General features: G+C 43.6%; 1 protein-coding gene across 2 annotated transcripts in view; it reads right to left on the bottom strand.

Moving 5' to 3' along the window:
- Positions 1-3511: 3511 nt before the first annotated feature.
- Positions 3512-14398, bottom strand: part of TRAPPC9 (trafficking protein particle complex subunit 9) — a 461063-nt gene continuing 450176 nt past the window's right edge. For both annotated transcript variants that reach the window (XM_067290119.1, XM_067290120.1), the window contains 2 exons: positions 13277-13500; positions 3512-6685 (listed from right to left, as the gene is read on the bottom strand). In XM_067290119.1, the coding sequence (XP_067146220.1) occupies positions 6506-6685; positions 13277-13500 (404 nt within the window). In that variant the 3' untranslated portion in view covers positions 3512-6505. The remainder of the gene's footprint in view (positions 6686-13276; positions 13501-14398) is intronic.

Here is a 14398-nt window from a genome sequence, read left to right as displayed (position 1 = left end):
TGTGTTAACCACATCACTGGTCCCTTCAGTCGTTTCTCCCCACAGAGCCCGTGTGACCCCAAGCCCCCAGTACAGGCTGACCACTCACTTCGGAGGAAGCGTTTTTATATTGAGCTCAACAGCAGCAACATTTGGAGAGCTGTGGAAAGGGGAAAAAATGGTTGATTTACCCAATATTTGTATTAAAAATAATATTCCAAAGCATTTGCACATATTTTGTCTTATTTTTTTGGTGCTTCTTCTCAGTGCTAAATTTAAATGCTCATTAACCAAGAACTGCAGGGCTTCTGTCTGATGCCACTTGGAAAAGGCTAATATTTATACACAATTTTGAATACAATCATACAAGGCCAGAGCCCTGTAATGCCCTCCTGAAGATGCTTGTAACGACACAGCCCTGGCCAGCACTTCAGCGAAGTGTAGGAAGATAGGAACAACTTGTATCTCCTCTGCTAATAGCAACAACAGTTCTGTGCTCTCTCTGGTTTCCTCCACTGCTGCCTCACATGGCTCAGCTCTGCAGGGGAGAGCTGGGAGGGGATGGGTGGACTTCACACCTTCCTCTGGATTTCTGTTTACGTCGCAGACACCATGGTAGGGAGCCAGAGACCTCCTTCCCTTGCTCCCTTGTGTCCAGGGTCTGCAACGGTGCCACCTTCTCTGGTGGCATCTTCTCCAGAAGCAAACACCTACAGAGTTAGCTGCAGGGCTTACATTCATGAATTCAGTTACCCTGTTCAAATCCCATTTTCACAGCTCTTTTGTTGTGGGTTTTGCAGCGACACTTACCATTACCTTCGCTCTTGTGCTTCCTTCCAGGATCTGCAGACATCTACCCAAGCAACGCCAAAAGCTGGCAAGGTGACATCCTTCTGCCTCCCGGGAGCCCAGTCCCCCACGCTGACACAAAACATATTTGCTCATGGACGGGCACCCATCCAAACGCTGCATTGGCCTTGTTCCATGAACCTTTTTTTTAATTCTCAGGAGCCTGTGGCCTCTTTCAAGCCAGGGGTGGAGGAAAGTACAATCATTATTAAAGAAGTGTTTGGGGAAGGTATTTAAAATATTTTTTTTAGGAGGAAAGAAAGATGAAAGGGGAACAGTTCTCTGTTTCACACATCTTAAGGTCACACTTCATATTAAGGTTCCATTTATAAAGAACACATAAATGCTTAATACATGTTTAAGTGATTGATGAATCATTTATGGTATATTGCTATTGAACTGTTGGTCTCTAGAGCTGTGACTTAACCATCTATAATATCTGCTGCAGCTGTATATAGAGCCATCGATAATGTTGAAACATGAAGTATTCGTGTGTATAACGTGCTTACAGCATCTAACATTTATGAATGCTTTATAAACAATTTATAAATGAAATCTTAATATACAGCGTAACCTGATTTTAATGTAGTGGGAGTTAGGTAAGCCATTTGGCCTTGATTCATCTCACTTAACTATGGGCATCTCTGGTTGTAGCCCCATGCCACTTCTCTTTCCTTTTCAACCTGCCCTTCCTCCCACTGCCGATTTACCCCTTTCCCCCCCCCCTCCAAACAGCACTGCAAATGTGTCTATCTGGGATGCTGCACCCTCACAGGCTTCAACAGACTGTGCACAGATCAAGTTCCACATCAATAATCCCCACGCACACGCTCGGCAAGGAAAACACTCCTCCGCCTCCTCTTTTCCCTTTGCAAACCACATCATTTCCCGGGTTCAGCCTGGCACGGCCACCCAGAGGGGTGAATCAGGGCAGCTGATCTGGCGAAGGGGTGGGGGCAAGATGCCTGCTAATGTAAAGAAGAGAGTGGAAAACCTTTAACTAGGATCTACAACCACTCACCCAACAGAAAAGCAACACGAAGCTACATCCCAAATTAGCAACTTACATGTCCAAAGTATGTTCCTGAAGAGGAGGATGATTCGGATCTTAACTTGGTCCCTGGAGGTGCTTAACTCTTGCTATCTCCCCACAGCCTCAGGCAACTAAGGATCCAGCCTAGTTCCTAAAATGAAATGCTTCACTTAGGTGGCCTGTATCTTGGCATCTGTGCTCTGGATCTGAGACATTGGGAAAGGAGGTGGTAAGAAGATGCCTACACTGAACCATGATTAGCTGGCATCACTTCAGCCATAGGCCTGGACCTTCACCTGAACACACGGTGAAAAGGGGCTGTAATTCGTCCTTCTTCATGGGTCAGGCCAGGTAATTTCTGACTGATGAGTAGAGTTTCTGGGTAGTTACCAGGGACATTTCCTGTGCGTGTGGAGCTGGGGAGGCAGAGAGGAGGTACAGCACAGTCCAGGCTACCTGGCCTGGAAGAGGAACGCTTGAAAGAGGAGCTGCAAGCAGGAGGCGGAGGAGCACCGTCTCTCCTAGTACACAGCTCCAGGCACAGCCTTTTGGTATAATGCGATTTCCCAAGCAGGTCCATTCATATGATTTATACCTTCAAGGTTCATTACTGTGGTTTGTAGAGGCACACACTGAGTACATGCTGTCCTGGAAGGATCTTCTGCACTCCCAGACTCCTTACATATATGTCCCTCAAGTATTAAAATGACAGTGCCTGATCTTGATGAGACCTCTCCTCACCGTACCATCGTTCCTGGGAGCCAGGGGCGATCCAAGAATTAGATGGCCCATGCAACTGGTAACGGGATGGGGGCCTTAATATCAGACTTACGGGTTCAAATACAGATTGTGCATCTAGGCACTGGTTTAGCAAGTTCCCTAGGCAGATGCGTGACTCTGAGCTGGCTACAATCTGTGGGTCTACTCATGTGTTTTAAATTAGGCACACACTTAAGTATCTTGCTGAATCGGGAACACAGGGACAAAAAGTTGTCAATATATATTTGATGACATGTCAACTACATACAGCACAAGTTCTACTGGTGCTATGAAACTGAGGCATCATAAACGTACTAGCCTAAGTATCACTCCAACAAGCAACACCAGATGGTTATTAAATAGGTGAGGTCCCATTCAGCTGAAGCATCTTGAGATGTTTCCAAGAGAGGATGAGAGCATCAAACTCCAGTTTAAAAACTAAAATACGGTTTGAAACAACTTTTTTTCCCCAGAAGATGAAAGCCGGGAAAGCCTCCAATTCCCACCTGTGCCAAAGAGCTGAATTATAATCCCAGAGCGCCACAAGGCATGCTTAACACCCTGGGGAGTTTGCGCCATTCTCCCCCCCCCAGCTCACAGTTAAGACGGGTTGGCCAGTCAGCGCTGGGCGGCTCACGCTGCCTCCGCTCCCCTTGTACCTGCTCGACAGAGATGGACACGGGAGTTGCAGTATGAAGCTTACATCCTTCATCAGCTCTAAATTTATCTGGGAAGATAAAGCCTGAATGAAGCTGAAATTTCAGTTCCAGGGTCACATACATTCTCTGTCAGAGACAGAAGACAGCACCGTGGGATATATTATTATTATTAACAATAAAAACACACACGAACACTATTAAGAATTACAGACAGAAGAGACAGGCAAAGGTGTAAATAACACGAGATAAGCATTTATTCAGATAATTAAATTTACATGGTTTATGCTTCTCCAACACATACATATATTGGACCAACTTCTGCTCTCAGCAATGATGATTTAAATTAGGAATGATTTAATTCATCCAAGTGGGATCATATCAGATTTACAGCTGTGTAACAATGCACAGATTGGCTCATCAGGTTCAAAATAATAGCTGGGTGGTTCAGAGAAATAAAAACAAGTTTTCAGTTCCAGAAAGGGAGAGCAGATCAGAAAAGTATCATCCTTTATTCAAGCCACTGCAAGCACCAATCCTGACAGCAATTCCAGTGAAAGCTTCCACTAAAAAGAAAACAAAGAGCCACACAGTATTCTCATTTTAAAGCACCTTCCCCTCACCCTTCTCCAAATTACATTGACACTTTAACATTCTCCTTCTCGAGAAGTCACAAATGATCCCCAGAAGGAAGAATTTCTTGTGTTTCATCTCTCTCACCAAGACAAGTAGAAGTGTGAGAAAATTGGGAAAGATATCATAAATGCCAAAAGCAACTAACCATCAAAGTTGACAAGGGACAGAGCAGTATACTATATAATGAACAGACAGACCGTTAAGGGTCAGCTCACACATAAACGCTTATGAGCACGTATTGCAGGTTTATAATGGCATATTGGAAACCTAGGGAATATGCATCTTTATTTTGCTATAATAAAACCTGTTCCCATCCAACAGCTTCAACGGGCTGCGGATCAGGCCCTTTTATAAGTAAAGGTCACATGAGTGCTGTACCTCGGTAGAGGCTTCACCGAGCAACACCCTCTGCTCTCAGGGACCACTCTCAAAACCAAACCGTGAGAAGCTCCCTTAGCTGGGTAAGCTGAAGCATCCTGACTGCGACAACATCTGCTTCACAACATTTTTGCCTCAAATGCAATGTGGCCCTTATAAAGCCTTAGCTGTACTCCTAGCATCTGCAGACTACCTGCTGGGAATACTGAATAAAACACAATTTGGATTTTGCTGCAACAGTGTTGTGTAACATAGCACAGAGACACGTGTCAAAAGCAAGCTTTTACGGAGAAGAGTAACTGGTTTAATTCCTGCTCTCCTGGGATCTTATTTTATGTGTACATGCCTATCTAGTGGCAGAGACGCAGCCTCATGGCACAGGACCTGCCCAGCTCTGCTGCTTGGACCCTCTTCCCACTGGTGTCACTGGCCCAGAGCCACTGTGCAAGTCTAGGGAACGGTTTTGTTACCGGACGCTGCTCACTGGCAGCTGACAGAGCAGCACATCATTGCAAGTAAGTGTTCATTCAGCCTCAGATTTCCATCACTTTAAGTCTGAAGACTTCTACTCTGAAATTCAAAGCCCTGTACAGAGCCACAGCTCAAGAGCAAACACTGATGAAATTGCCTCAATACAGATGGAGAGATAATACCCTGAACACGCTGGAAACATAGCTATCATGCTATAGCTACAGTTCCCTCAAATTAAGAAAATATTTAGGATCAATACATTACAGTCATTTGCAAACATGCAATGAATCGAGTTTTGAGCACTGTCATGTTCCTACGGAAAACACCAGTCACATCTGCAATTACAACTGAGCATGGTGCAGAGACCCAGAGCAAGTGGCTATCCAGCCTAGTGCTCCATGGCATCCGCAGACGCACCAGTGCAGGCGTGAAGTAGTGTATCCACATCTGGATGAAGCCTAAGCGAAAAAGGTTGTGCATGTAGGTTTAGCACAGATAGAGCTAACTCGAGCGTCCCACCACATCTTGGCGTATTCATCCTCAGTAAGTGTGTTCTACCACCAGCTTTAACAGCTGCAGGAGGCAAATCTAAGAAAAGATTGAGCCGTGTTTGAAACCTATCGTCCATGAAGTAACATATAAATCATACAGATGAAATATCTTCCTGCTTTGCATGGAGTAAATTCAGGTTTCTTTATGCAAAAGCATTATTTGGAAAAACAACTGGTTAAATTTTCACATTCAGCAACTACTGTTATGGTCAGGAATTCTATGGCCTTAATTGGCTCATAATTAAACTTAATCATTCTACCAAAAAAAAAAAACCCCACATAATCAAGCTCAGTCTATTAGCATGAAAAACCTGATCAGAAGAGTCTGCAAAAAACTCACACAAAATGATAATAGTGGCCAGCTGATTAATCTTGGTGGCACTTTAAGGGTCTGCAAATGTTTCTGGTGGCTGCGACTGTTTGAAACACGAGTTCATAGGCTGAATTCATAGGATAGCCCCCAGCAACCCAACATTTGGCTTATTTCCTTTCTCAAGGATGAAAATTTAGCTCTTCTTTGCCATCTTTCTTTTCATGTTCATAGATCTACCAAACAAAAGGCAGCGACTCCACCAGGAGCAGAGACACTGAGCTCAGGGGAGGAAGAGAATACCTGGAGGCACATTTGCTATTCTTACTTTCACTAAGTAACACAGGCAAAGGCATCACTACCACTATTTACCACTGAAAACACCAAATACTCAACAAACAAGTGGAACAAGAACAAGCCTGGGAACAAGCCTGACACAGAACTACACCCCAAGGGTTCACACCACAGGTTCATTGTGCGCCAGGCATTTAATACAGATACACAACTCTTGCTGAAACGATAAAGAAGGATTATTCAAATTGGAATTGATACCTTCAGATACATGGTTAAATTCAGCCCTCAAGACCCTTTCAAATCCACTGATATCAATGGGGTGTATGAAAGCATAATGCATGTATTAGCTGTTTCAAAGGCTTTTTGGAAACAGAGGAGGACTCCAGCATATTTATAAACTGTCTTTTTCTCTCTCTGAAATTAGCTAGAGCAGCTGCCCAAATGACTACCAGCCAATTCAGAAAGTGTTCAGCTGTTCCTCCAAAGTAGGGACTGTGGCCGGGGGCTGGACAGAAACAAGCTGGGGTCAAGCAGAGACTGTGCCAAGCATTTCTGTGCGCTGCAGTTAATCAAATAGCACGTGGTACATCTACAGCTTAGTTTGGATCACAGGCTCCATCGCACGGATGTGGACACTCGGAAGGCAGAACCAGGAGAGAGGGAGCTCCCTGCTGCAGTTGTCTTCGTGGAATTTGATATTCAGATAGAAATCGCCTGTGTAGAGAAAGAGAAGCGCTCCGAAGTACACAGAGTCTTTGGTTGGCTTCACCTGGAAAGGAGAAGGTGAAAATCAGTAAAACCGAACCAGCAACAACACAAAATAATTGCACTTTTCAATTCAATAGCTCCTTCAAATGATCCCAAAGTACTCTAGAAATAGTCATACTTTAAACATCTCAATATTGCCTTCCCACAAGAAAAGGTAAATACCTTGCCCTTATTCTAACAATGGTAAAACTGGAGCATTGAAAAATAAATCCTATGTTATTCTCTCATGCAGCAAAGCTGTGGCACAGCTCAAACCAGAACACAGACCTTCAGGAGTCACTGATTCCAGAAGAGAGTTAGTTTGTGGCAGAAGTCACCCCAGATTTCCTGAATATCCAGAAATATCCCTGAGACTGCATTTATCAACTTCTGTATTAAAGGTCTAAATCATGGCTTTGAACTCTTGTTAAACACATGCTTAAACACCATTTAGCTACTTAGCAATAACTAAATTCATCTCCAGTTATTATTCAGACACAATCTGACTGTAAATTCTAATCAGTAATTTTTTAACATTCACTATCATGGGATTAATTAAATTTGGAGGGAAATACCCCACTAAAAGTAGCCCTCCTGATTTAACTTGTCCTAATTAAAAATAGAATCAGCACTGTTTCCACATTTATATATCTCCTTTCATCCCCAAACCATTTGCAATCCATATCTTTACAACAAATATATCTTGATCCACCATTTCAGCAAGACATTGAAGTACTTCTTTAATAATCCCATCACTATTCAGCATGTGCCAGTGTCTGAATTAATACACTGCCTCCACAGAATGTTAAATCCAGTTTCAGGGTGCCTAGAACTGAGTTAAAACTGCTGCAGATACAAAAAGCTGAATCAGCACAAATTCCATTGGACCGAATTTATTCCAAAAAACAGTGAAGAGGCAACTTCAGTTCAGCAGAACAGACCCAATAAGAGGCACCTGATGCTCTTCAGCATTGGCCCTCCCTCAACCAAGACCATCTTACCAGTCCTTCTCTGCTCCCAGGACCCTGAAGCCAGCATCTTAAGATGTACCCATAGTATCATGCCTTCTCTCCCAGTTAGGCCCATGTCTGTATATTTTCTTTTTCACTTGGATACTCATTGGTAATGGGCCTTTCTTTTCTCACCCACCTCATCTCCAAACACCTCAAAGCCCACCATGTTACAGTGTCTATGGCTGATGCCAAATGACAGCATGACTGGTCAACCAAGCCCAGACCCAAATCCAACTGCAATGGAAACTCTTGTGTTGCATCTACAAGTGCTGAGCTGTCCACATGTACTGGACTTGACTGGATTCAGGAGAAAATCTTTGCAAGGGAACCAATGCTTCATTACTCCTGAAACAGTGAAGGGACAAGGCTAAGGCTCCAAAATGGGGCTACAAGTGTGGTCAAGGACTGGGAGGATCCCTGCTCACCAGTGTCCCTGCTCCCTTGGTCCTATCTTAAACTGGGACATCATCAACTGGGGATTCACTGGGGAAATGTTTATGGGTGCCCTCTGCTGAAGGGCACCTTGTCATTGCCTAGGAAGATGTGAAGAAGGATGATGTCTAAATCAGAGGAGGAATGGGAAAGGAACCACTTGGAAAGGTGTCCAGGAGTGGAATTTCTTTGAATGTGGGGCACTTCAAGAATATGCCAAAGAGCTGAAAACTGCCTGGATTGCCACTGCCTCCAATGAGGAAGGTTTTCTGTAGTTGTCAGATGAGAAGGGAATGAGCTGTTCATTTTTGTTTTCTTCTATTCTAGTTTTTTTTGGACCTCCATTGCTCGGTCCTGAGTACTTTGCCAAAGGGACAGTGTGGAATTGCTGAGCAGGCCTCATGTTGCATTTCCACTTTTCGTTTAAGCTTCCTTATGCTCCATAGCTAACTCCCATCCCATCACACAGAACAGTCCCACTAGCTGGGCTCAACCCAGTACACCCCTAACCATCTATCCTGCTCCATCCCCCTTGCACCTGACTTCTGATAAACCACTCCCAGGGCTCATCACTTCATCATACAATGACAGCGCAGCAAGAAACACCGAATGAAACCACTTCTTATTCAGAACAGGAACTCATGCAGTAAAGAAAAGGTGGAGAGGACTGAGGTCTCTCCTTCAACAAATACTTGCTGATTATACATGAACATCAGCTAATACCTCAGGGATTACAGCACTGAACTTTAGATAGCAGGCATGCACCCCTTATACTCCGCCGGGATATCAGGCTTCTTTGCTGACCCTGCCTAAATTGCTGCTCCTGCACAGGAGTTTGGCTGTTCACAAGCAGTAACATCATCAGAGCTGGAGGAGCTCAGGCTCCCTTTGGCTTTGACGCCGAGCACTTTTGCTGACCCACAGCAAACTTATATCGGCATCGTATCATCCATGGAAGTGGTCAGAGCCGTCACAGCTGTTCTCCTGATCCCCTGTCCTTGCGCTCACTGGCTACAAGTTCTTGCCCTCTGGAATTGGGTCTGGACACACAGAACATCTCACTAGAAGTCTTCCCTCTTGTTTTCTTCCCCTTCTCCATTCATTTGCTTGACACGGGTCACACGTACGCCACCTTGCACAAAGACTGCGATGCCTGATCCAGCAAATCTGACAGAAACATGAAGAATCATGTACTCACGTCTGCTCCAGATCCATTTTGTATTGCCAACTGATCTAGCAGCACACAGATCCGGTAGCGATCCCTGTGGAACCGCAGCCTAGACACACGCTCACAAGCTGTGCCGATCTGCGATGCTGTTGATTCAGCACGCTTGCTGAATCAAGTCACAAAGTCTGAACAGATTTTACTAAAATTCTTCTGCCGAATCTTTTGCATGGAGACCAAAGATGGGAAGCTGCCACCCTAGAAAAACATGACTGGAGAATCAGTAACACACTGCCCACATTCCCCCTCTGTTCCTCAGAGACAGAAGAAGAATCTTCTGCCTCCATCCTAATCCTTCCCTTATTCAGGCTACTGTGTGGGACTGTGATTGCGAAGAACTAATTACTCCTTATTTTCACTGCTGTAGTACTCAGGGAGCCCAGTTGGAGATCAGGGCTGGTGCCAGCTACTGTACACTGCCCCAAAGAGTTTACAGTCTGAGTAAAACAGTGCCAGGAAAAGTAATTTGTTCCAGATGGGCCACAGGGGACATGCCAGAAGTGAGCAAATGTTCATCATAGCTTCTGGGCTGATTCAAAATGACTATCTATTAATGAATTTTTCCTCATCTTCTGCTACCAATCATTTGAGCTACTTGGTGTTCACATACCCAGGAAAAACACTGCTTTCAGATAGTAATAGTAGAAGTGGGAACCACAAGGAAAGATGAATTGCTGGTAGTTACAGGTATCTGCATTTTTCGCTTTTAATTTGGCAAGAACCAACTCTGCTTGATCAACTAATTATTCAAGACAAAACATTGGTACAAACTAAGAATTTATAATAATATATCTAAAGATAAACCTAAGGTTGTAAAGTGAGAGAAAAAATTAATAAATGCAAAGGTATTTGAAGAGGTGATGGTCCACCATCCTATCTCACGTTTCAAAACCCTACACTGAAAAAAAAAGTCTACAATCTAAATGATAACTGATAAAGTCACCTTTTCAGTTAAACGAAAACACAGCAAGATAAAGTTAACCAAATTAAAAATTATGCTTAAAAATAAAGATTTTGCACAATTTAAAAGGCATGGAAATATCGTGACATCCTTTAAAATCTTCAATAAAAGAGTTTGCTTTTTTGAGCTGGGCATATCCCAGCAGAAATTTTGTGATGCAGACCCAGACTGCCGCATTATATTGAAGTAAAGAGCACAAAAAGGTGAATAAGCACTCATTACATTACCTCCAGGAGGCATCAACTAACCTGGACCTCAGGTCATAAGAAATAGAAATACAAAATCCTATAACTTTTACCCTTGAAACAATTTCTGTTCATACTGTAAAGCAGTGTGTGCATGCTGAAAAATACTGTATATATTCCCTGCCATCCAGATAGGTGTGGAAACAGATTGGAAACTTTTCAGTCTGAAAACAAAAATAATGTTGATTTGCTGAACAATTAGACATCTGGCTTAATCAGAAGTTAATGTTTAGGAAAGCATTTTTTTCCCCCCAAAGACCACATTCACTTCAGACCAGTAATGCTTCAGTTTCCGTATTAGCATGATGACAGACCAAATCTTCAGGGCTTGAGAAGGATCTTCTCTAACTTGTGCTGTAACACCTGATGCTCCCAGCTGCTCTTGCCCATACACTGCCTGTACATCAAACCCTACACTGGTTCTCCATCCTCCCTCCCACCCAGCTCAGCAGAGCAATAAATCATGTCACCACCTCCTTGCTACTGTCAGTGTAAAGTCAGCCCAATTAGCTTAAACTGCTGACGAAGGTAGTTTGAGCTAACCTGGCCAGCTCTGCACTGAAATGAAGGCTCGCACCATCTCTTCTGCTGGGTCTGCTGGGGAAGAGGGGGACAACTCCCCACCAAGGGCCACAAACAAGCAGCTGGGAGACGGGAACATCTCAAGTCAGCTCTGTTAATCAAGCAAAATAATCCTGTGTCCATGACTCTAGTTCTCAAAAATAATGGGCACACGTTCAACAGAGCAGCACTGGGGAATTTGGTCCAATGCTTCAGCTCTAATTTATAAAAAGAGAACCTATCAATCTCTTTCGTCTCATCCAGTCATGAGCTTCTTCAGTTTCTCAACCAGCATCTGTCTGAGTTTCTGCCAAACTCAGAGCATTAACACAATTCTGAGGATGTTCGTCGTTCCCTGAAGCATCGAATGCACAAACCAGGACCTTCTTCTTGTCCCCAAACCAGGTGCCGCTTCCTGAAATCTTTTTTCCATTACTGAATTAGTTATTACAGGGGATGAAAGGGCCTCTGACAACATTAGATACACTGTTCGAAGAATTTTCTTCCATCATCAGTGCTCTCTGCCTCAAAGAAACATGAGTAAGCATTTTCTGGGGGAGCCTGCGGAGGACAAGTATCAGCACTATATACCGTGAAATACAACACTTCTTGCCTAAGAGTCAACATTTGCTTCATTTCTCCTTTTTGAATGAAAAGAAGGAGAAATAGCAGAAAACAACTCTATTTTTAACTTATCAGGGACTGTGTTTACAGAAGAAATGTCACAATCCTGAACACTGGGGCAAATAAGGGGCCCGTAATGTATGAGAAAGCTGCCTGGGCAAGCGTAAGAGATGTGACCTCCTGACTTCTTGCCCCATCGGAGACTCAATCAGAAGGTAGGAATACATCACGCTGACATCTCCCTTTTCCCTCATTAGCCTTCAGGGTCAGCCCCTTCGGCAGCTGGCCATCTAAACACTGCAATTCTGATTAAAAAATCCACATTGTCTGAAAGGGAGTCAAAGCCATCTCTCGATTATTTCTGTTGACGTATCTAAATTATTCAGCCAAGGATACGGTTAGCACCCATTAAAATTCCCATTGATGGTGTATTCCGTGCTCATTAGCTTTCTAAAATATTTTCTTCACATGATGCATAACTGAAAAATAAGCACAGTGACTACCCCTGGGCTTAGCCTTTAATTTCTTTCTTACTAAGGTTCACTTAAATATTCAGTTTTGACAGGTGTATTTTATTAGCTAACTGAAGAGCTGACCTAAGCAAAGGTCCTAAGCACTATCCCACACACTCACCCTCTTCTTCATGTTTATTTTATAAGTACCAGAAATACTGCTTTTTCCACTCTGCAATATTTTCCCTATGTTTTTCATTCCTCTGATTTTTCTGTTATCTTTGCTCTTTGGGGAATGATGTGGGACGGAGTAGTTGTATCTGGGAAGAATTTTTCAGTATTTTGCCTTAGAAGCAAAAAACTCCTGGACTTGCAAGTTCTGAAAAGGTATTTGTGAGAAAACTCAGTTTTTCTCTAAAAGGACACTTTTTGGCTTCCTTTAAATATGTTTTCTATCTTTTTATTTTTCTATATAGTTTTATAAGAATATGCTAAGTGACAGGAAAATGAATCAGCTCATCATATTGGTCTTTAATGTTTACCATTTTGTTTTCGCTTTTCCTCAGGACCTGACTAAAACTGGCTTGCTAGTGGTTTATGATATATGAAATTACAATCTTTGACCATTTCAGGGAGATGATTCTATATCCCCAAACCCAGCAACATCTTCAGCAGTAGCTACCATAACTGCGCTACTTCCTGAAAATTAACCTACCTTAAAAATGCACGATTGAATACTGAAACCCCTTTCTGCAAATGGTATCTTGTAACTTTTAACAAGGTTTTAACAAAAGCCCTAGAATTCATGCAGAATAAAGCTGAACTGCTTTTCAGGATGGTTATAATTAAGTTTATGATTAAGTTAGGATTAAAGCACTTTGCCAGGGCAGCACGAGGAAATTTGCATGACGAAATGAAAGAACTCCTTCTCCAGGGCGGTCGGTGTCACTCCTTAGAAAAATTTGATAACGTAAAGCAAGACACACGGGCAATCTACTTGGGCACATGGCTTCAAGACACACGGGCAATCTACTTGGGCACATGGCTTTCATCATGATGCACGCCATCCGAAACACGACCCGTCCGACAGAAAGACTCACCGAATCAATGTAAAAGGTGTTGGATCCCACAAAAGTGATAGCATCTTGCAGCTCATAGTTGTGCACCCCATTTTGGTAATCCTGGTACGGTGTCACTGTGAGAGCAAAAGGGCCCACGCTGTGTTTGCTCCAGTTGGTCAGCTTCACCTCCAACGGGATGGGGTCCCCAACTTTGCAGTCTACCACAATATCACAGTCGCAAAGCTTCCCATCAACAAGGATATCTGTAAGTCAAGAAAACAATCCCACATTACGCCGGATCTAGAAACTGTATTAACTTTGGTTGTTAGGAAACCTAACAACAAAAAGCAACCTGAACCATAAGCGTGCACAACAGTTAACGTTAGGAGAGACAACCGAGTCCCGCAGAGCGTTGAACCTTCCTCTTGCAATAAGCATTGGCCGCACACGTGTGATTCCCTCCTTGTGGTCCCTCAGAGGCAGCGCGAGACCCCAACCCTTTGGGTAGGGTAGTGCTGCAGGGAAACTACTTTAACCAACCAGTGCGTCCATCAAGGCCTGACGTCTGTCCGCAGCTGTTGAAAGAGCTGTTGAAAAAAATGATTATGATCTCCTACACACAGGTACCAGAAGGTATCTTTTTTTTAAGAGTCAAATTCTCCTGGCTGGTGCTGGGGTCCTCTTCCACCAGCTCTGAAGGGATCAGCACCTCCAGTGGTACCATCCGCTGGTATCCGCCCTGGCTCTGGCCCAGAAATGGAAGAAGAGACAACCCCTTTTGCTCTCCCTTGCAGGCGAAGCCACAGGCTGGCTTTGATGAAGCTGCCCTTCTTTCTCATGCTTCTCCTGCACACCAACACCATCACGGGAGAGGAACTACAAACAGGAATCATCAATGCAGACCGTGGCTCTACAGATCCAATGCTGGACGCCCATGTCACATGTTATGGCCACAAATAAATCCTCCCGTTAGGAGGTGACCTTCTGGAGCAGGATGGACACTGCCAGAATTTGCAATGTAATACATACATTAAGGTCCAGATAAGAAGGAAAACTGGGATTTTAAAATTATACAGCAGTACTACAAGCTTGTTCACACTTTGCGCTTTAATTCATTCTGGGATTTCTATTTTTAACTTTATACTTTTCATGGGTTTCTCT

Source organism: Apteryx mantelli, chromosome 2 (genome assembly GCF_036417845.1).
Source record: "Apteryx mantelli isolate bAptMan1 chromosome 2, bAptMan1.hap1, whole genome shotgun sequence".
In the NCBI taxonomy this organism is placed as follows: domain Eukaryota; kingdom Metazoa; phylum Chordata; class Aves; order Apterygiformes; family Apterygidae; genus Apteryx; species Apteryx mantelli.
The sequence above is the reverse complement of the archived record's forward strand: the minus strand, read 5'-3'. Positions and strand labels throughout refer to the sequence as shown.